The sequence below is a fragment of the Leptidea sinapis genome, chromosome 14, assembly GCF_905404315.1.
Source record: "Leptidea sinapis chromosome 14, ilLepSina1.1, whole genome shotgun sequence".
In the NCBI taxonomy this organism is placed as follows: Eukaryota; Metazoa; Arthropoda; class Insecta; order Lepidoptera; family Pieridae; genus Leptidea; species Leptidea sinapis.
Window position 1 is genome coordinate 4,885,660 of NC_066278.1, and position 24,470 is coordinate 4,910,129.

Consider the following 24,470-nt stretch of genomic DNA (forward strand, 5'->3'; position numbering starts at 1 on the left):
AAACATTTAATATTGAAAAATGTGTAAGTTAATGTTATATTATATTATATTTCGGGTACGAAGGACTGGTAAATTAATGAAGTGAACCGCCGTTCCCTACTGTATTCGTTGTGAACTTAGAACAGATTTCTATTTCAGGCTTAGTTTATAAGTTTATAAACTTTCAAAGCAAACGAGGAATTTTCATTTTACTAATGATAGTAAAATGAAAATTCCTTGCGATTATGAAATCGCTTTTTATTAAGGATATTAAATCTGTACTTTGAAACAGTTGTTTAAAAGAAGTGAATTTTATTATAAAACGTACGTTTTGGAATGTGCCGATGTCTATATTATGTATAAGGCGCCATCTATTCACGAGTAGCATTAACTAAAATACTTGTATAGATGTCGTTAGTGAATTAAATAAAAATATTACATCTGCTATCAAAGAATTATTGTTAGGTAATTATTTTGGACGATGAAGATTTTACTACCATTTGACACTGCCAGAAGAAAAAAAGAAAAAATTCCAAACACAAAATTTTGAGAGACAGCGTCACACAGAAATATTCTATCTAAGCCAAAAACAAGCTTTCTCATATAAAATGACAAAATTAACGTGTAATAAAGAAATTTAGATTGGTTGGTTCTTCAAATCCTGTATTATGGTTCGGTGGAGGACAGGCGTTGTGCTGGCAATGCTCTTCCTGATGCCAGCTATTTGTCAGCAAGGATCGGAAGACAACGAAGACGAGGAAGAGTGAGTAACCAATCATAACATTATTTGATTTTTAAAATTCAGAATATATTAAATATTAAAAGAGAGGAGTTGATTTTATATTAATGTTTTATTTGTAATGGCTAAACTCAAAGTCTACTTGGCCTATTTAAAAATCATTTGACCCGAAGAAGTTGATAATATTTTAAGCTAGAATTATATTACCAAAAAAAGCAGATATCCCTTAGATACCTAAATGGAAAAACGTACCTAACCCATGTTAACAAATATTTGCCTATAATAATATTCATCTATCATCACTGATACCATATAAGTACGTGGGTAATCGCGGGCATAGTAGTATTTGAAGTAATGATCTCTCTTAAACGAACCAAAGATTAGTCGTGGCGTTTAAACCCATGTCAACAAATATTTGCCCATACGTACAACTCATGATAACGCACGCGCTGCGAAAACTATGGACATAATAATATTTGCCTCTTAGATTAAGGATTGGTCTCCGCTGCGCTCCAACTAGATACCGCACTGCCTGAGAACAGTAGCTTTTTTATTACGGCAACTATTAGTTGCTTGTTTGCGTGGCATCTTAACACTCAACGGCATTTTTCAAATATTGTAACAGACGCTTCGTGTTATTTTACATTGAAATTAATAAAATACAAAATACTTACTTACTTATGATATGTGACCCCAGTGTCTTTTTTATTTTTGTACTGTTATTTTTACAAAGTTTTATTACGCAATTATAACATATTTAGGTAGGTACGTGGGTAAAATTGCAACTATATGCTTATTAAAATATGTATTCGTTGCCAGAGAATTAAAGCCTAAAGGAGACATTTAATGTTCGATTTTCTCGTACTTCATATACCAAAAATAGTTTTATTAGCAGAACTTCATATCTATAGCTACACCAAATATGTATATTGATATGTTACAGCAAACATTACCATGCTTTCAGCTTGCGCTAAATTCAATTCTTTTTCATGTTGACATCTAAAAAGAAGCCTTTATATATGTTTGTATAACTAAAATGTTTGTTTTCCCTAAAATTTTGCTTAGTTAAACTACATCGTAATCTGTAGAATTAGCTGTAGCTGAGATGAAAGACCGAAAAGACATAATTCGCAGAGTATCTACTACACTAAAAAGGCTAAAATATAACGGAAATATATAAAACCTATTTATAAGAAATTTATTAATATTTATAGAGCATAGACATAATCTACAGCTGGTATACTCATTGATCCCTATAGTTTGTAGATGATTGTTGCTGCCAGTCATTGCTCTGCTTTGCGGTCCTTGGTTAGACCAAGACCAAATAAAGATATTTAGAGAGTCCCTTCTTGGGAGTATTTTTCATCTCAGCGTTCCAGTATTGATTTTGAGTGTTTTTTTCCCTCAATACTTTCCCAGTTTTCTTTGCCAATTATAATAAAATTAATGGTAATATTTTATTTTTCATTTTTCAAATGCATGAAAAATTTTGCAAATGGGCAAAAACTCATCTAATTCCCGTGGTCATCTGCAGTACTGGACCTTAGAAATTAATAGTCGGCTTTAAATTAATTAAAATGCTTACATAAATGATCATCAGCAAGTCGCAAGGATCACCTGATGAGGACGAAGATGAAGACAATGAGGATACAATTGAAGATGAGCCAGAACCTGCTCCGAAGCCAGAGCTGCCAGTGCGGAGAGCGCCAATGTACAACGTGATAGCCACGAAGACCGTGCCAGTCACACGCACGACCAAGAGAAGACCGCTGGAGTGTTTTGTTTGTGCTTACAAACCGGAGACGCCCCTTCGAGCCTGCTTGGATCCAATTAAATTTAGGTATTTTTATTACAAGCTTTTTATTGGCTTCACATGTATGTATGTGTGTTTGAAAATAAAAGGCATTTTTTTCCTGAAAATTGATTCCTTTAGAATTCTTTTTGATGTCATTTCTAATAACAACTAGATACTACTACCGCTTCGGAAACAAATGGTGCTCTGAGAGAGAAGAAGGGGCGCAAGAAACTCTCCCAGCATTCTTTTTTTGCGCTCTTTTCAATAAAAATATGCAATATTGTACAGTCATTTCTATCGCTATAAAATAATCACAATCTAGTCCCAGGCTGTCCGATCATTTAGATATTCAGCAGTGGAGTAAAAGGATTTACGACAGAGCCATTTTTTAATAAAACATTTAAATTTATTTATAGATAAAACCTGAACAGTGGCTGGGACTTTATTATAGAAGTGTATATATACATTTACCCTTAAAGCTATTATGTATCTTAAGTAACGATTGGAATTGATATTTTTTTTTAAAGTGTGTATTTTAAGTTATTAAAAGTATTTTATTCAGTTACTGTTAGTATAAGTACTTTTTAAATCAGGTTTAATTGTAAATTTTTGGGTCTTTTGTTATTTTTTTTTTCTTTATCATCTAATATATTATATAATTCTCGTGTCCCGATGTTTGTTACCAAACTCCTCCGAAACGGCTGATTTGTTGAAATTAGGTGTGCATATCGGCTAGGTTTGAGAATCGCCGAACATTTATTTTTCATACCCCTAAATGATAAGGGTGACCCATTACTAAATATTTTTTTTGACAAAATTTTTAATTTTGATTTTATTATGATTCAGCATTAAAAAGTACAATATACAACTTCAATTTTTCACCCAACTACGATCAACACCTATTTTTGTATCGCGATTTGTATATTATTCTGTTCAATCCACAGATCCGCAATACGGTTGCAAGATGGCAATCGAATATAATAAATATTGTAGTACGATAAATTTTATGTACGATATAATTGGTAGGTCTGAGAATCGGTCATCTATTTTTTATAACCCAAAAATTTTAATAATTGTTTTTTTTTACTACCTTATTTGGCAATACAACGTTTGCTGGGTCAGCTAGTTTTATGTAATTTTCGTTTTTGTTGTCCACTTAACTCTTACATCATATATTCGTTCCTATCTGTGAAAATTTTTAGTTTTCCTTCTGCAATTATGTATGTAACTTAATTTTTTAACCTAGCTGTAAGTTTTCCAAAAATTGTAAAATAAATAAAATAAATTGGTGACCGATTTGGTTTTCGTATTTGTGTGTCAAATTTTAAATTAATCGATGCTATCACGTGTCCAGGGTGCACACTATGACATGTCACAACTTGGATGACAAGTGTGTGACTTCGGTCATATCTAAGGGTAATTCATACGAGGCGATTACACGCGGCTGTCGCTCGAGCTGTCTGGGTTCGCCGGAAACGACCTGTTGTGAGGTTTGTACGTCAAAACGTTTATTATTTAAGATTTTCTTTTTAATGAAAGTAGGTTTACGGACCACAAGTTTAATAAATGTTCACACCAGGAACAGACATAAACTTATATCGCCTACTACTCGGCTAAGTCGAGTTAGTAAGTCTTTTGTGGGTCGATGTATTTGCTTTTACAACAAGATCCCAGAAAATATTCAAAACAAAAGTAGTTACAACGATATTCAAAATAATTGTTAAAAAAGTTTGTGTGGTAAATAAGGTTAGTATAATATAAATGACTTTCTTAATGATACCAGTCTGTGGTATTATAAAGAAAGCCATGGAATGGAGCGACCGCCCTCAGCTTATCCTCAATTGCCTCGCCTCATTTTAAATAATAAGTTTAATTATATGATATTACATTATAATCATATTTTTTTTTGAAAAAACAGCCCCCCGGGTTTGTTCTTCTCAAATGTGAGGCATTCTATTTGGAATGGGTTTTGACATTCAATAAGTGATGTCAAAAAATTGTAAAGAACCTAAACAATTGGCATTTCTAAAGTGATAACCCTCAGAAATGAGGCTTATCATTTTAATTAAGTAGTAATTTGTATAAGTAAACGATGCGGGACTCTAACCCATGGGTACTCGAACGGTTGGCTCAGATCGAAAGAGCGCTTGAATGGAACCCGAGATGGAGAAGTCGCGGGTTCGAGTCCCGCATTGTTCATAAATTTTGGTTACAAATTTGTAAAGAAATTCAAATTTACAGCTGGATCGTTGTAACAACCAGGCCTTAGCCATGCCAACGGTGGTCGCTCCAAGGGCGATAGTATCAGGAGACAGTTATAGTAAGGCCTTGAAACTGCTTGCGACGCCGGTCCTTTTCTTTGTGACGATACTCTTATTGTTGCAAACCGTGGTGAAAGTAAACATCGTGTGAAATAAATTCTACAAGTTATTGATACTTAGCACCCTGTTGAGTAATTATAATCTCTTGTTTGTGACGTGTATCTTTAATAAGGAACAGTTCTGTTGAATATATTGTATTGTGAAACTGTCGTTTTATTTTTATACATAAAGATTTTTAGCTCCGGACAGCCGAGCCTTGCTCGGATATTTAAGAATGTACAAAACTTGAACAAAACAAAACTAATAGGACATCTGGATTCGAACCGGGGTCTTCTGCTTTCCGGATCACCCAATGTCCCATCTGAGCTATTATAGTCTGGCGAAATTTACATTTGTATTCTAATGTTATTGTAGCTGTTTCACATTACGGTTTGTACACAAAACTCGCGTCAGAAAATTACGACACGAATTGCTGCGATGCGATTTCGTGCGGCAAGGCGTCTCCCAGGGTGACCATTCCTTCGACGACCGTTAACCGTACTAAACGTATTTTGAATTGAAAACTAGGTCGTGACATGGATCGTAAAAAAAAGTGTGCACTTTTTTATTGCTTAGGCGATACAGGAAAAAGAAACAAAGATTTTGGGTTCATCCATTTATTACTATTATGAATCCCGATGGAAACTATTTTCTTCAAAAATATGAAGCTTTGAAAACCGACGAAAAAAATTTTTCGAAAAAATGGAAAATGGCGTCAACAAGTGTGACGCAATATCGCAGGAATGCGCGATGCGAATCAATTCGCAAGTTCTTGCGATGCGTAGAGGGAGCTCGCAGATTTTTGCGATGCGACGTCGCATCGCAGATTTGTGTACAAGCCCTTAAATCACGGATAAAACTACATTTTTTTAAATGGAAACCTAGCTAGATCGATTTATCGCCCCCGAAATTACCTGTATACTAAATTTTATGATAATCGTTGGAGCCGTTTCCGAGATTCAGATTATATACATATTTACAAGAATTGCTCGTTTAAAGATAAGTTTATTAAAATGTTTTCTTTCTTCAAATTAAGATTAATAGTATTTAAGGCACTTTCCGCTTTTCGTTTAGACACTTTCCGTCTTATTGCATAACACGGACTATCTAAAAAACCAGGTCTGAATCATATTTAAAACACGGTCTAAGTAAAAGTCTTATTACAAAACACGTTTTGGCGTTAAGCCATAGACCTATCTATAGTCTTTATTTTTATTTTATTTAATAGGTTATTTTGAGGCTAGAATTAGTTTATAATTTCTTTTTGTTTATTAATTGAAAATGGATATTAAACACGGGTTCCTAATGGAACAATAAGTTACGACAAATATGATGTAAAGCTGACGATATGAAATATTATATTTTTTTGGGGGAGGAGGACAAACGAGCATAAGGGTTACCCGAGTATATGTGGTCATCGCGGCCTATAACTCTTGTAACACCAGAGGGACATGCCAGGACAACTTCAGTATGCGACTCTGCACTAACACTGAAAGGCGTTAGTTTATGCCAAGCTCTTGAAGAATGGAGATGTTGATGCGAAACTCGGTCTACGAAATTCGTAGCATTCTCCTCCAGGACCACATCTCCAGAGCATCAATTTTCTTTTTCTCGACTGCAGCATACATATGGGAAAAATAAGTGTTTGGACGAGCCGGACTTCTCCCAGCGCGAGAATGCGTCCATCGAGCGCCTTGTCCTGCAGGGCAAAGTGGAGGGCACCAGAGGGCGAGGAAGGTCGCCCATGCGATGGACAGACCAAATTAAGTCTGCCGTGGACGGTCCATTGAACGAGTGTACCAGGCTATCGGACAGCAGGTAAAAGTGGCGAATGCGTGTGAAGCGAATCATATCTGCTCCAATAGACGAAGAGAACACCAAGAATAGGAACACAAGAGGAATCAGAACAGCATTGCCGACTTTATAAGGCATAATAAACATACAATATAAATTAGAAAACCAAATTTACATTGTTACGTGGTGGGCAAGAATCAAACCATCACTGTGGTGTTAATAACACCTTGTCTCTTTACAGAGATACGGCAATATAGAAGTGGAAAGTGAATAAATTCTTACTGTAACCGATTTTGATAAGTCGTAAACAGTCAGCCACGCTTGGGACTACGTCCTAAGTATTTTAAATACTGATAAATTAAAATTGGTCATATTGTGTTATCGTGCTATCAAGTTGTCTATGCGCTAGTATTCTCTGACGGCTGTTTTCAATAACCTATCCATCCTTAGTTTAATTTACTAGAGGTATAAAAATCTATCCTTTTAAGCTTACTTACATTTCAATAGGAATATATCCGTAACTAGAGATACGTTATTGAAAACGGCCGTAAATCGGTGGAGGGATGTTGTGAATTGTAGTTGTTGAGTTTACCTGAGGGAGGCTCCTTTGTACAGGATGCCGGCTAGATTATGGGTACCACAACGGCGCGTATTTCTGCCGTGAAGCTGTGTTTGTGTGTGTGTTTGAACATTACTGTGTTTCGGTCTGAAGGGCGCCGTAGCTAGTGAAATTACTTAACATCTTACGTCTCAAGGTGACGAGCGCAATTGTAGTGCCCCTCAGAATTTTTGGGTTTTTCAAGAATCCTGAGCGGCACTGCATTGTAATGGGCAGGGTGTATCAATTACCATCAGCTGAATGTCCTGCTCATCTCGTCCATTTTAATTAAAAAAAAATATTTAAGTAGTTTATTTGCTGCTGTCGGGAGAAACAGTAGTGGTGGCAGCACTGTTATTTCAAGTGCTGTATAACTATAAAAATGAATCTCATTACGATAAATTAACTACGTCCGCAAAAATATCAAGAAAAGATTGATGCTAAATCCCTTATGAAAGCTTGGGGAAGATCGAAGGGCAGCGGAGGGTCACTCGACCTCCGCGGTCAAGTTTTTCCGCTCAATTCGCCCCACTTCCGGCCGTGTGAATTATTCAGAGGGATGAGATATTCAAACGATATTGACATATTTCAGACATATTGCCCCCTATGAATGAAACATATTAAATTGAGTGTAAGCTAATCTGTTCTATCTGATAGGAAAATTATTATATTTAGCTTCTATAATATTATAATTTGTTTTGTCAAAGAGATTATTTTAAAAATGAAGGCTTTCTGATCGCCGGAATACGTTGGATAAGGGTAGCGCAGGACCGATCGTTGTGGAGATATTTAGGGAGGCCTTGTCCAGCTGTGGACTTCTTCCGGATAATATGATGGTTTATAATTATAAGATCCTTTTTTAAACATATTGCGAGCAGAAGGAAAATGTGGCATAGTGAAAGATATTGAAGAAGTGCAGAAAGCTAAATAAAACATTATACGTTTAAATTAATAAATTAAATTACTATCTACGTTTTTTTTAAATTGATATGAAACCAGAGTCAGAATTGCATATACTGGCGGACGACGAGATCCGAATCCCGCCTATATATACCTATATACTAGCTTTTATTTGCGGCTTCGCTCGCGTTAATGTTTTTAATACGTGTCAAATATTATTGAAATGGCAATAAAATATTCATAAAGGTGTAACAAAATGATCAGATTGAAATTTTAAGATGCGCGCGCGTCACAGTAACACAAAAGAAACAGGGTGAAGTTGGTTCCTAAAATTTTCTGACGTTTGCGACATTCGTTATTTTTTTTTTGGTTTTTTTCACTCATTATTAGGATAGGCAAAGGGTTCAAGCTCGTACAGCCGTATTCTTTATTTAATAATTTATTGTCAAAGCCATCGTTGCAAGATTTTTACAATATTGCTCTTTCGACAAACTTTTTTAATAAATAATAATATAATAAAAATAATTTTAAGGAGTTTGCTTTGGCCAAAGAAGTATCACTTCTTGCATGCTTATGTATATAAGTAAACACATACTTTTTTAAATTTGAATTTAGTTTTACAAATAAACTTTAAACGATAAAACCTTTCAGCAGATAAAGAAAGCCATTTTATTATTTGACTTCCCTAACCACAGGAAACTCACTGACCGTGATATTAACCCATAGGAAATTCCTTCAGACACAATTTCCCGCCCTTAATTCTTTGGGGTGTCCAGCGTGTTAAGAAACCACTTCACTTGTCCACAACATATGGACTAAATTGTTTGCAAGGGGAGTTAAAGAAGTCATATTTCTTTAATATCACACCCTTATGTCGATCAACTTAGGACTGAATTTTCTTTGACACGGTTTGAATGTTATTTGGCGTAACGCTACTTTCTTATGTGAGAAAATTCTTCATGTCCGTGGTTTGTTGAGTTTTATTGGGATACAAGGGTCGTGATTTTGAAACTTGGGTCAAACAATTCAACAACAAAAGGTTTCGCGTTTTTTGTTCGGATATTGTTTTTGACCAATATTGGCGGGTAGTTTGAATTTGAAGCGTATAAGTATATTCATACTTAATTGAAAGTGAAGCATTGTGAGATTGACATTTTTTTGAAATATTTAAATCGAGAGAGATTATCGAGTTAATACAGATTATTCGAGTGCATCTGTGGGAAGGAGTAAAGTGAATTGGCAATTAATATTATATTATCTGGACATAAGCACATAGGACACATGACGATAGCTTGCCTTTTTAACCGACTTCAAAAAGGAGGAGGTTCCTGAATTCGATTGGTAATTTTTTTTGTATGTACACGGATTCTTCTTTAGTTTGATGCGGATTGTTTGCCATTTGGTCACATAAAAGTTTGACTTAGTTTGGCCCAGTAGTTTTCATTTTATAAACATTTTTAATGAATTTGTTTGTTTACATGGATGATGTAATTATAATTTATGTACGGCTTTCTAAGGAGTTTCATTCAGGTTGATAATATAAATAAAAAAAATGTACATCACGACATTTCAGTGTCTCACAAGAACGTGAAATAGAGTTTCGAACAGCATTTTTTCCTTGTATTTAAGGCACCTTTCGTAGGCCAGCCCATAATATGACAATAAAAAGCGACGAAATCTTATAGTTTATGTGATTACAGATACTTAAAAGCAAAAAAATAAAAAAAACTACGTTTAAAAAATACTGACTTCAAAAACAGAAAAGCTTAAAATAATTTAATAAAGAGTTAATTTAATACACCTCTTATGCAAATCTAATGCCTTTAATATTAATAAAGTAGTATTATTTGTACAAGAGCTACATATTGATAGGGCTTAAGTAGGTTTTTTTAAAAGTAGTTTTTTTTAAACAAGATTTTTGCAGATTTTTCTAAAGGGATTTGATTTGACAATATAGATGATGCAATTATGATCATTTTATATGACGTCTTAATATAAATATGTATAAATCCAGTGTCCTGATATTTATTTCCAGTGAACAAAGATATATATATATATATATATATATATATAGATTAAATTTCGATTCCATAATTATTTTTATTACCAATATTTGTTTTGTGTGGACATATTTTCTATGAGAGAATTTATTGACGCACGGCTTTGACAGTTCTACTGTAAAACAATTTCATTACAACAACAGGGAGCATATTTTACGAAATAATTCTTGATGTTATGAAATGCTGACAAATTTATAAAAACAGTATTTCATTTATTATATTCAGAACAACGTGTGTCGGGTCAGCTACTATTTTTACATATAAGTATACAATGTAATTTTGACTATAAATTGGAAATCCGACGAACCTTAGTTCGAGAGATAAACCCTCACATTCGGCTTAAGAGCATCCGCGCACTAGAGCCACCACGGCCCGGCCACAACCATAGCCACGACAAGACAGGTCGTCAGGGTTTTAAATACGGCAATCGGGTGTCACTGTTACCGTGGCAGGTCCAGCAGTTGATGAGCAGACATTAGCGGAGATGGACGTCGAAGAAATGGCAGTCATTACTTTTTTCACTTTTTATTATGATAAATGTGATGATACGGCTGTGCAAATACGAATCCTTAAGTACTTTGGGCACGTTACACGAAACCAAAACTTTATGGACATCGACTCGTCGTCCATGGACGAGTGGAAAGCAAGCGGTCACGAGGAAGATCACCTACGGGTTGGACAGACCTGATAAAGGCTGCGACACAAACCGCCATAATCCAGTGTCCCGTAACGCTGAAGACCGTGGCAAATAGAGGCGCATTGCGAGGTTTGCATTATCCACCATAAATACGTCTGGTGTGTATCTACAATCTCATCATGCAACCACGACCACTCTGTCAAGAGTGAACGACTAACCTCTTACTTGAGATAAAAATCGTAACTATCGTTGACTTTTCTGTCCCAATAAACTTATCGACGTTAACTCACCTTATCACACCAACCAGCAAGCCTCAGCGGCCCCGTACGAGTCACAACCAGCGCTTCTATATAAAATTCATGATTTTCAGAGCCGCATCTGGCCGGCTAGGCCGTGGTCGCTCCATTGCGCTGACACTCTAAGCTGAGTTGGAGTTAACAGCTACGATAGATTGAGCCTCGTGGTCGTTTATCGATACCTACCGTAAAGAGTACCTACCTAAGTCACATTGCGCGTACGAATCGATGGAATCGCGGTAAGGACCTATGTTAAGTGAAGTTTTTATCAATTGATGATAGAGGCATAATAATTGTGTAGGGACTGCGAGCCACACCTGGACCAGATATCACAAAGACTTATGATCGATCGTGTCATTTGCCACGCTCCATCGGTCAACTTAGATTTGCACAAATACTTTAGTGATGTGTGCAACTTGTGAAAGTATCGATATATTAATATATTATCGGCAAACGGTATATTTTAATGTCAAGCTAATGTTAATTAAATATTAAAATAAATTAACATCTTAGGCCTATTATAATGTGATAGATTAATTGAATGATAAAGATAGTTGGGATTAATGTTTCTCAATTCATTTATTTTTTTATTATTATGTTATATTTATTTATCTATTTTTCGGCAACAGCTAGCCGTAACAGTTAATTGGTGGAATGCTGCGGATATTCATGGATTTTTTGTGCTCCATAAGAGGGCCATTAGAGCAAATTATAGTTTGCACCCAAGAGACTCGCTTCGGGAAAAATTTAAGTTGATAAACATCCTAAACCTACCGTCACAATGCATATAATATAATATGAATGTATGTTGGACGTGGATGAACCATACTAAAAAAGCTTTAACAAAAAAACAACCGACTTCAAAAATACTATTTCAAAACAATACATATAATATGCACCAAAAAGTATAAAAATAATTTTATTACAGACAGTAAGAAATTCTGCTACAGATCGCACCCTTATTGTTTGTTAGTCGTTAAGGAGTTCCATTGATCATCATATTCGACTACGACAATTACTTGACACAAAAAAAAAGAATTATCAAAATCGGTTCACCCAGTCGAAAGTTCTGAGATAACATACATAAAAAAAACACGCCGACGAATTGAGAGCCACCCCCTTTCTTGAAGTCGGTTAAAAATAAGATCGAATGTTTAAATGGAAAGTATTTGTTAGAATGAAATAAGGACTAATTCTAGTATCGATAGAGTCTATATATTGCATACATCACTAGTTTGACAGGCTTAATACTTATTATTGACCCGATGATCAATGATCTATAGATATTTATTTGGACCAATAAAAATATGCAAAATCATCGTGTCATTGTAACTGACTCCCGTATTGACCGTTTTACTTCCATTGATCTCGCGTATTTGAGATTTGGCGTAAAAATTATTTTAACGCTTTTTTCGGTATTGTTTTGCAGTGTCACCCTCTAAACGGTTCGCATGAATTGAATATTTCAACCGTATTTTATTTACAATAGTCATACATAATAATGACCTTTGTTATAAAAGTCAATTTTAATATGTATATTGATATTGTTATTATTATATTTTTTAGCTTCAACACCATAAAAAATATTATGTAGATTAAAATCATGACGACTACTTATATATGATTTGCGATTTTCTCATTTATTAACACTTTTAGTTTAATTTTGATTGATTTTCGAACACTAATATAAAAATCTGATCAGAAGATTTCGAACATATAAACAAAAACAATTACCTTCAGTGTAGATATCAATTATTAAAGAACTTGTACTTGGAAAATGAACACTTAATTTCAAACTCCAACATCTTCTAAACATTCACTGTTACTATCTCATTTAGTTACTACACACCGTTATTTTTGTGATTTTTAGTAATCTATCTTTGAAATTAACGCCATGTTTCTAGAGTTCTTATTCTGTTTGCATTCTTCTTCAAAATTAAAATGTTATTTTTTAGCAAACACCTAAACTACTACCAGTGGGAGGGTCCTTTGCACAGGATGCCGGCTAGATTATGGGAATCACAACGGCTCCTATTTCTGCCGTGAAGTTGTGATGTGTAAGCATTACTGTGTTTCGCTCTGAAGGGCGTCGTACCTAGTGAAATTACTGGGCAAATGACGAGCGCATTTTTAGTGCCGTTCAGAATTTTTGGGTTTTTCAAGAATCAATTACGTCCTGCTCATCTCGTCCCTTATTTTCATTAAAAAAAAAACGAATAATTCAATTTCAATCACACACAAAGATTCAATATCTTTCAAAACGTGTTTTATTTACGTATATATTGTGTTTATTGACCAGTCGCAGCGCTTCCGGATCGATGACCGTGCACGTGGATTTGGCAAATTTCCAGCAATTGACCGACGATGTTCACTTTCACTATTCCTGATGTCTTTGTTCTTCTGTTATGTTTGCCAATTTTTTTTATCGCTGTCCTCATTGTGGCTTCCACCATTCCACTTTTAACGGTGGGTGATCTGGACGCAAACACGAAGCAAGCATAAGATAATAATGACAAACTTGTTGCAGTAGAAACAACAACATTCCTAGGCATTACATTAGACTTTAAACTATATAAAATCGTATAAAAAACTAATGTAGTAGACTAAGTAAGCTCTGCAGTATTTGCGGTAAAAAAAAATTTGGCAGCTGACAGATGTTGAAACGGCTAGACTTGTGTATTTCAGCTACTTTCATAGTGCTATGTCCTACGGAATATAATATTTTGGGGTAGGGCCGCAGATATTTACAAGATATTTGTGCTGCAGAATAGGGCAATTCGAGCAGTCTGTAGTATGCGTTCAAGGAATTATTTGAGAGAAAAGTTTAGTGAAATTAATATTCTGACAGTACACTGCCAGCTCACAAACATGTTAGCCAATTTAAAAGGAATAGTGATGTACATAATGTCAATACTCGAAACAAACATAAGCTCGCAATTCCATCTACTAGGTTCCGTAAAATTGCTAAATCTTTTAAAGTGGACTGTTATATTTTATAATAAACTCCCAAATGATATTTAAATATTACAAATTAAAAAAATGTATCGTAAAAAATAAATTAGCATCTAAGGCCTATTATAATGTGAAAGATTAATTGAATGATAAAGATAGTTGGGATTAATGTTCTAAATTTTGTAAAAGAATATTGATACACTCATTTGAATGCTATTGTAACTTTTGTACTTCATCCTGACTTGCAGTAAATAACTTATAAGATTTTACAGTGATTTTTTTTTTAATTTTTATACAGCGATATTCCTACTTAGTGGATTTCCTGTGTCAATTAAAACACTTTTTACACTTATTTACTTTATAATTGATCCTCGGAGACACTTATTTTGATAATGAAAATGACCACGTAAGTATGGAATTCCGTCTTAGGTTGTTGAACAATAAATCTGTATTTTTTAAAGACTATGCTTTATAAATAAAAGTTCATTAGCCAAATGGCAAAAAATGGAACGAATTCATCATGTCTGTCTATCCGTCCGATTGTCACAGCCACTTTTTTCCGAAACAATAAGAACTATATTGTTGAAACTTGATAAGTAAATGTATTGTGTGAACCGCATTAAGATTTTTACATAAAAATAGAACAAAAAACATTTTTTTTTATCAAACCCATTCGTGTAATAGGAGAGGATGTGTCTTCTAAACTGAATAGTTTGCGAGAGAGACACTTCCAAAGTGGTAAAATTTGTGTTTCACCCATTGTAACTTCTAAAATAAGAGAATGATAAAAAAAAACATATGATGTAGATTACCATGCAAACTTCAAGTGAAAACTGGTTTGAACGAGAACTAGTAAGTAGTTTTTTTAATACATCACAAATAACTTTAATTAAAAAAAATACACTATTATTAAAACATCGATCAAAGTTACAACGAACTACACGAACTTTTATATTATGTTGCTTGCTGCTACGGAACCCTGCATGTTCGAGTCCGACTCGCACTTGGCCGCTTTTGTTTTTTTTTATTAATAATAAACATTTATTATTTGACTTAATCGTGTGAGGCATTGAGTATTGATTGACACTTTATATGCTATTAGTAGTATTTTTACATATTGTAAGTAAAATGATTTGTAAAACGATAAAACAGTAAATGTTGATTTAAAAGAGTGGCAATGTGTTTCTTGCCTTGCTCTTAACAAAAATATTACAATTAGTTATGTTTTTAAAGTGATAACCCTCACTTCTAGGATTAATACACAGATAAAATTTGAAAACAAAATTTTAGAAACGATGCGGGATTCGAACCCACGAACTCTCGCGTTCCGTGCGAGTGTTCTTTCAACTGAGCTAACCTATAATACTAATGGTTGAGCAGGTTATTTAACGTAAAGTTGATCCTGTAGATGAAGCCACAACCTGAGAGTTGAACAAAGCATTCAAGATTTTATGACGATACGTCACTCGAACGGTTAGCTCAGTTGGAAGAGCACTCGCACGGAACGCGAGAGGTCGTGGTTTCGAGTCCCGCATCGTTCATTTTTGTTTTCAAATTTTATTTATTCAAAAAAATTTCAATCATAACTGTCCTTTCCTCCACCCAAATAAAGTGAATTTGATTTGAAATGTTATTCGACAGAAGGTGACGAAACAAACATTTCAAACAGCAAGGTTCTTTCTTTTATGAAATAACGGATGAGACGAGCAGGACGTTCAGCTAATGGAAATTTAGACGCCCTACCCATTACAATGCAGTGCCGCTCAAGATTCTTGAAGAACCCAAATAGCTGAGCGGCACTACAATTGCGCTCGTCACCTTGAGACATAAGATGTTAAGTCTCATTTACCCAGTAATTTCACTAGCTACGGCGCCCTTCAGACCGAAACACAGTAATGTTTACACATTACTGCTTCACGGCAGAAATAGGCGTCCTTGTGGTACCCATAATCTAGCCGGTTTCCTGTGCAAAGGAGCCTCCCACTGGTTCATAAGCAAATAGCGTTAATATAATTATGAGGGATAATATTAGTGTATATTCTGTACGCGCATATACGGCCTTGTCTTTTGCCCACACATCCGTAATTACTTCGAAAGTCCGGCGTGACTCGTGTGTCGTGAGTAAGACAACAAACAGATTCCAACGATGATTGATTTGTCCACTGACCGAACCTATATAAAGTGCATTTAACTCTTTATTTTAAGAAACACTCGAATTGTTTTTTCACAAAGTCAAATAATTTTTCAATTGCTGTGTATTTCGGTGATGAATGTCGTGCTGAGCTACCTGTGACGTTAAATCTTTTGTATTTTCCATAGAAATTCTATAATATCTCTACTAATTTGGAAAGTCGGACTTAGAAGAAGTGCTACGAAACTATTACCGAATGCTTAAAATATTCACATGTCGGATGGTCATTGTTGAAGCACTTACAGACAAAATAGTTCGTATTTTCCATAAACATACAATACAATAATAGCGTATAACAAAACAGAACGTGCGAGAGGGAGATACATCTCTAACGAAGATACAAGATAGAAAAGGAAAGCAATTCAATTTGTTTTTTTTTTTACGTGTTAGCCTTCACTTCTGGGATTAATTACACAAATTAAATTTGAAAACAAAATTTATGAAATATGCGGGAATCAAACCCGCGACCCCTCGCGTTCCATGCGAGCGCTCTTACCAGTGATCCTACCGGTCGAGTGACGTATTGTTGATAAATCTTGTATAGCTTGTTCAACTCTCAGGTTGCAGCTTCATCTACAGGATCTACTTTACAGTTGATAACCTGCTCATGCATGTCGCTCTCTCAAATCTAAACAATTGTTTGGATCTCTTGACATCTTTTAACATCTTGGCTCAGTTGTAAGAGGTCTCGCACGGAACGTTAGAGGTCGCGAGTTCGAGTCCTGCATCGTTCATAAATTTTGCTTACAAATTTAATTTGTGTAGCAAATCTATTGTTTACCGATTTTGAATGATAGCTCTCAACTATTTTCAATACTAAACCACAAGCTAACGCACACAGACAAATCAAAATTGGCCACGCAACGCATTAACGGGCTGTCAGATGGACTACACACTAGTATATTTTAAGTGTATAGTCTTATCACACACATAATATGTGTAAATAACTCGTCTACTAAAAATAATGAAAAATCTAGTGTTAGCCGTGACATTCTCAGTGTCGGTTTTGTGTTTTGCAAATTTTCATTAGCATTTTACTCATCTCATAGATTTTTTTTTATGAAAATGAGGGACGAGAAGAGCTGGACGCTCAGCTGATGGTAATTGATACGCCCTGCCTATTACAATGCAGTACCGCTCAGGAGTCTTGAATAATTCTGAGCGGCACTACAATTGCGCTCGTCAAATTGAGACAAAAGATGTCAAGTCTCATTTGCCTAGTAATTTCACTAACTACGGCACCCTTCAGATCGAAACACAAAAATGCTTACACATTATTGTTTCTCGGCAGAAAATGACGCCGTTGTGGTAACCATAATCTAGCCGGCATCCTGCGCAAAGGAGCCTCCCATTCCAATAATTCGAATTATGACAAATATTTGTCAATTTTAGTATTTATTTATTGGGTACTGCTACATAATGCATATAGAAACATTACATTAATATATTTACAAGAATAAAGCTCACATTATTACCAGATATTACAGCCTATGTCTAGCATATTCAATTCAATTTTACCCGTGACATTCTATGTATAATTTTCTATGTCAATGACGTTCTATACATATTATAGACATAATATCAAGTCGTTATCAACAAAGCCGTAATATCGAACATGCTATAAATTACACCCTAATAATCTTTGACGGCTATATCTATACATTGCCGCATTTACTCCAGTAGTTTAAAATATTCTATGTGAATAAGCAGCAATGTAAATCATTTACTGAGTTAGATTACAGTTATAATAATAAGATAATAATGACACACTCATACACAAATTATTTTTTCCCAAACTAGGCATAGCCTTTACTATGGGTGGAAGACAACGATATATATAATTAAATACTTACTTAAACATATATAAATACAAATAAACATCCATGACTCGAAAACAAACATTCATACTCATCATATAAATGATTGCACCTACCGGGATTCGTACCCGGGACCTCTAGCTCAGTAGGCAGCTCCACTAACCACTGGGTTATAAGAGTAGTCATTATATCATTATTATAGATTACAATTGACATACGACTAAGGAGAAAACTATGCTTACATTAACTTTTTGTCGTTTCGCTATCAGACTGCGAATGATATGTCCTTATATGTGTCATTGTTCCATGTTAATTTCTAAAAATCATCATTTAATTATTCTTGTAACTTGTGTTCATAGCCACGTAATTGAGTTCGCCAATCATTCTATCCGTCTTATCACTTATCCCCCTAAAAATATAAATTTAATATTGGATGCTCACAGTTGAGTCTAATGTAAGTTGAACTAATCACACTCTCCAATCACATAAACAACAAGAATTACCAATTTTCGGTGCTATGTATTTTTTTACTTACTTACTTAGTTACTTACTTGCAATATTCATATTTCTAGATCAGTGGAAAGTACATGCTGAAATAATAGGTGTAAATACCTATATCGATCTAGAAGCGTACGAAGGGACGAAACGCTAATAATTTTAATAAAAAATAGTCGCAATTATCCATTATCGTTCAGTATAGAGCACTATGTTTTAAATACTCTTTTTGAAAGAGATTTTTGAAGGTTTACTTCTTTAGGCGCGTTATGAAAAAATTATGAGAGTGAAATTTTAAGATGCGCGCATCACTGTAACACAAAAATAACAGGGTGAAGTTGGTTCCTAAGATATTCTGATGTGTTGCGACATTAGTTATTTTTTTTTCGTCCATTATTAGGATGGGCAAAGGGTTCAAGCCCCTACAGCCGTATTCGTTAGTTAAATAATTAATTGTCAAAATTTTTGCGTTGCAACATTTTTACAATATTGTTCTTTTTACAAACGTAGAATAGCACGAGGAATAAATAATTTTAAGGATTTTTGCTTTGTTAGGCCAAGGAAGTACAACTTTTTGCGTGCATACATAAGTACTTTACACCCTTTTTTTATGCATTTCGGCCAATTTTGGTTAATATATCAGCTGATTAACATTGCGGCTTATGACATATTGCCTGGTGACAGACGTACAGACGGACGGAGCGGATTTTTAGTAATTCGGTTCCATTTGGTTCGGGTACGGAACCATAAAAGTTATGATACTCTTGAGAGATTTAATTAATTCCCGAGCTTTTAAAATATAGTTTTGTAATCCTTGACTCGAATTAATTATGGAAATCGTGAAAGCCTTTCTTAAGTTTTGTCCTTACGAAGGGCTAGAAGCCCGGAGGCCTATCAATTTATCTCACTTGCGGCCCATAGGGGCTTTATTGAAAAGTTTTCAAAAGTTTAACTTTTCAACCTCTCCGAACTCCGCGCTATCTTATTTTGTCTTGCCGTGACCGGAAACTTTTGTGTTAAAATCGTTGTAAATTATTTTTGGTTTCTTACGATTGTCTCCGTGTAGCAGTAATAAAAATATTGACACACTTTTACACAAATTATCTTGCCCCAAACTAGGCATAGCCTATACTATGGGTACAAGACAACGATATATTTAATACAATATGTTATATGGCTACTTAAACATACATAAATACAAATAAACATCCATGTCTTGGAAACAAACATCCATTTTCATCATATAAATGATAGCACGTACCGGGATTCGAACCCGGGACGTCTAGCTTAGTAGTCAGGGTCACTAACCATTCGGCTATATGGGTCGTCAAAGTATCAGTATGTTACATCTTGCCTACGTGATTACTTATTTACCGTTTAATCAAAATTCTTACAAATAACTTTGTTTTATCCAGTTTATCCCGTATCTAAAAGGTAGGTAGGTAGCTATTGAAATTACTAGGCTTAATTGTCTCAAGGTGGCGAACGCACTTGCGATGTCGCTCAGATGTTTAGGGTTTTCAAGAATTCTGAGCGGCACTGTATTGTGAGCGGCAGGGCGTATCACTAATATTCATGTGAATATCTTGCCGTCATTTTTTATCATAAAAAATATATGAAATTGAAATTGGTATAACTCAAATTTTAGTTTTTGAAGTGAAAGCTTCTTTAGCTGCGTTGGGTACTTTATGGTAGGGGAAAATCTTATGGTTTCGCGTCACCGACATGCTCATGACATGCTCAAAATGTGATCTCTCTTGTCTTACGCAAATCGCCAATCTTTTAATGAGTCCGCTGCCTGCTGTTTTCTTATCATTTTATGGTGAATACTCGATATGATATGGCACAATTCTGTTTGTAACTCGCCCACGTTCTCGTATTTTTGTATAGCATATCTTTCACATGTATATAGTAGGACACCTGTATATAGTAGGACACTTTTTGGATTTGTGAAATCTCGTGAGTACGCGTCACCGAAATGCTAATAGCGGTATATCTGTAGCTATACAACGGACGTATTGTGCAACATTAGTGCTTGTCTATCTTTAAGTGAAATTGAATGGATTTAGTGAAAAGTTCAATGTGTTTATTCTGTGCAGTGTTGAAAATATATTGTTTAGGTTTGATTAATTTATATATATTATATTTAAATTGTTTTGAAACATTATGAAATTTCAAATTTTTAAAATTTCTAATTTCTCACTTCTATCGGTTGTCTCTACAACTGCAATTTTTTTTTAAAGATATGACAGATGTCTTTCTGTTTGCTAGCGACATATTATAGAACTATGAATAACTGTGCTAACATATATACATCCTATTACCATTAAGGTCATATGAGACATGAATATATTATTTGAATACATCTCAGCCCAGTTCACGATATTGTCCTTTTTGATTTCAAAACAAACATCTGAAGATTAATTGTAACATGTCAGAGAAGATAATCATTAGTAATGAAATAAGACGTTATTGAGAATACATTGACGTACAGAGCTCGAGTATTTTTGGGTACCTATCATTAGAAATAAATTGTTGATGTTATCATTATTAAAATTAAATTTAAAGGCTTACATTATGGATTGGTTTCCGCTGCGCTTCCTCTAGATACCGCACTAGCAAAGAACAATAGCTTTTTTTATTACGGTAACTATCAATGCTTGTGTGCGTGGCAATTTGACACTCAGTGGCATCTATCAAATTTTGTAACATACGCTTCGTGTTGTTTTACATTGAAATTAATAAAATACAAATTACTTACTGATGGTGTGTGATCCCAGTATCTTTCTTATTTCTTGTAGTATTATTATTACAAAGTTTTAGTAAGCAACCCGGCATTTTAGTTTAAATTATTAACAAAGTTTCATAGAACATGTGCCACGCCATCGCCATGTGTGAACGTCACACATTGTTCGAAGCTGGTTCGAATACGCCCATTTGGGCGTAGTATTAGGTGCCGCACATTGCGACTATGTCTGCGGTATCTAGTTGGAGCGCAGCAGAGAGCAATCCTCAATCTAAGAATAAGACGTTATTGAGTATACAGTGAGCTGCGAGCTCGAGTATTTTTAGGTATCCTTAGAAATAAAATGTTGATATTATTATTATTAAAATTAATTTTAAAGCTGACGAATAAATTAAAGCAATGTATGAAGGAGGTTAAATATTATCATATAATAAGTAATTAATAGACACAATAGCATTGGTTCCGTACAGTGTGGTGCAATGATTCGGGCGCAGAAGGCCGACGTCGTTATCGGTCAAGCAACGACCTTTGAGAAGATGTGCCAGGGATGGGCTTATGCAGTATGCATTTAATTTGCGTGCGTTTGGTTTTATATTTTTATTACTTTCAAACATTTCAAGCGTGAAAGTAATTTGTAAAATTTGATTGCACTATCAATAACACTAGAAAGGTAAAGAAATATACGTAATGTAATATGTAATAACAATAATTTTAGTTATTTTTAGTGTTGTATGTAATCATTAATCACTTTAAATCATATTTTAATAAACAAATACTAAAGTAATAATCAAGATACATGTTTAACAAATTCAATAGCCGTGTTTTCATTAAGAGTAGACACTGCATGAAAATAGGTAAGTTATTCAGTTTTTGGTTAGTTGGATAGAAACGTTGTTCTATGTATATGGACAAGCTCTTTTTATATCTTATTATAATTAATAATAAGTTTTATTTTTACAAATGATTTAAGTTTTCTTTAGTGTTAATTCCGCCAATATTTGTTTTTAAAACAATTCGACACATGTTTCGCCTCTACACGAGGCATCCTCAGGACGTGTTGTCTCGCCAAAATCTGGCACGAGACTCTTAGCTTGGCACTGAGACGAGATTTTAGTCAGGTTTTGGCGAGATAACACGTCCTGAGGATGCCTCGTGTAGACGCAAAACACGTGTCGAATTGTTTTAAAAACATATATTGGCGGAATTAACACTAAAATAAACTTAAATCATTTGTATAATTATGGATTTCCGCAAAGTAACGCCCAATTCAATAAAGTTTTATTTTTTTATATATATTAAATAAACCTCACATTACAATTCTTGCATAAGATCGTCCGACGTCCGGGACGGTGACATTTCGCGTGTACACAACGGCACGGTGTCCTCCAGTTGACCTATACCTCTGCACTCCATCCTCAAGACCTCATTACAAACACACTCGTCCGACCACACCGTCGCGAACTTTCCTATAATCCATTAGAACGTTTGACAATGTCACGATGGTCATGCTCAAGAGATCTTATAATATCTAGGACATCGAATATGATTGAAACGGCATTATTAATAATAACCAGACAGTTTGAATAAAGCTAAATATGACCTGGTATTATGATATAAATAATAAAGTATCTGAACCTTTTTCTACTTATTTAATAATTAAATACGAATTTGACATAATAGTTTCGTAGCAGTTAAAACCACCGAGATTTGTACTATTGCTAAGTAGGTAAGTATTTAAAGCTTAAAAATAACGGTTTTTACACAACAATTATAAAATTTAAAACGAAAATAAGAGGTACCAATGCAATAAGTAATGTAAGCGCTAAGTTAGGTAATTAATTACACGATGAGGTGGATTTGTGATCAGTGCCAGGCAGAGAGTCTAATAAAAAAATATGTTTTTATATAAATCGTGTATGGCACAAGGCGCCTCTCTCAAAACTTCCATCATTTGGTCTTCCTGAGTGTTTATGCAAGTGGATCTCCAACTTCCTCACTGGGTGCAGCATACAGGTCGTTGTCGATGGATATTGCTCGAACCCGAACCCCATAAAAGCTGGAGTGACCCAAGGCTGTGTGCTATCTTCTACACTGTTTCTTCAGCTGAACGAACTTAATTTTCTGAACGGCTCGATCACCTGGTGTTGCGAAGAGAGGTCGCTTCATCATGTGGCATCTATCGCATTTATCACGGGGAGTGTTCCGAAAAGCTATTTCAACTGATTCCTGAAGCGTAATTTCACCTTCGACCATGACACGCCACTAATTAGGATAGATATCAACCCCAGCATCTGGATGTGCGGCGGTGTTCGACGTGTGCGATTTCCAAGAAACTTTCATCTACGAACTACGAAGCTGTGGAATGAGCTTCCTTGTGCAGTGTTTCGTCATATATACAACATACCTTCAAAAAAAGTGCGTACACTTTCCTTAAAGGCTGCCAACGCACCTGTTATTACTCTGGTGTTGCAAGAGACTGTGGGCGGCGGTGATCACTTATCACCAGGTGACCCGTACGCTGCTTTGTTCTCCTTTTCCAAAAAAAGTAATACACTATTATTGTACAAATAAGTGAGTCAAGATTTCGAATCGAAATTTCTCGAGTTCGAATCGTCTACGCTTTTACCCTTTGTAGAAAAATTGGGAATATAAGCTCTATAACAATTCAAGTCAAAATTTCAGTAGTCTTTTTCTGCTTATGAACATCCTACTGACAGACAGACGGAAGGAAGAATACCTTAGCCATAGTATAGGGTTCCTGTTAGTTAGCCTTCGGGGTAACGGAACGCTAAAAAGTATTCTTGTGTATAATACATGTAATGAAACCCTATCGAAATATGAAGTGAAGTTCCATTTGTCACGAATTGTATTATTGATCTTGAATTCACAAAACCATAGCCATCCTATAACTTGACCACTGACATTTGCGTCGAAGTACCCGCAAATCCGCAACATAATATAAATAAAACTCACGACTGACCTTTCGCGATTCCCATAGAAATTGCGGTAAAATTTGAAATAGTACAGATGGGACAATGGTATAATGACTATTAAAATTCAATGAGGATTATACGCTATAAATCTTCGAAGAAGGCTATCTTAACAGGAACA

At 34.9% G+C, this 24,470-nt stretch overlaps 1 protein-coding gene across 1 annotated transcript; it reads left to right on the plus strand.

Annotated features, from left to right (window-relative positions):
- The first annotated feature begins 531 nt into the window (after window positions 1–531).
- On the plus strand, window positions 532–5,039 carry LOC126967893 (uncharacterized). Its single transcript, XM_050812590.1, has 4 exons — window positions 532–742; window positions 2,319–2,558; window positions 3,868–4,003; window positions 4,755–5,039. Exons 1-4 carry the CDS (start codon window positions 648–650, stop codon window positions 4,923–4,925), a joined length of 642 nt encoding a protein of 213 aa, XP_050668547.1. The 5' UTR covers window positions 532–647; the 3' UTR covers window positions 4,926–5,039.
- Window positions 5,040–24,470: the final 19,431 nt, after the last annotated feature.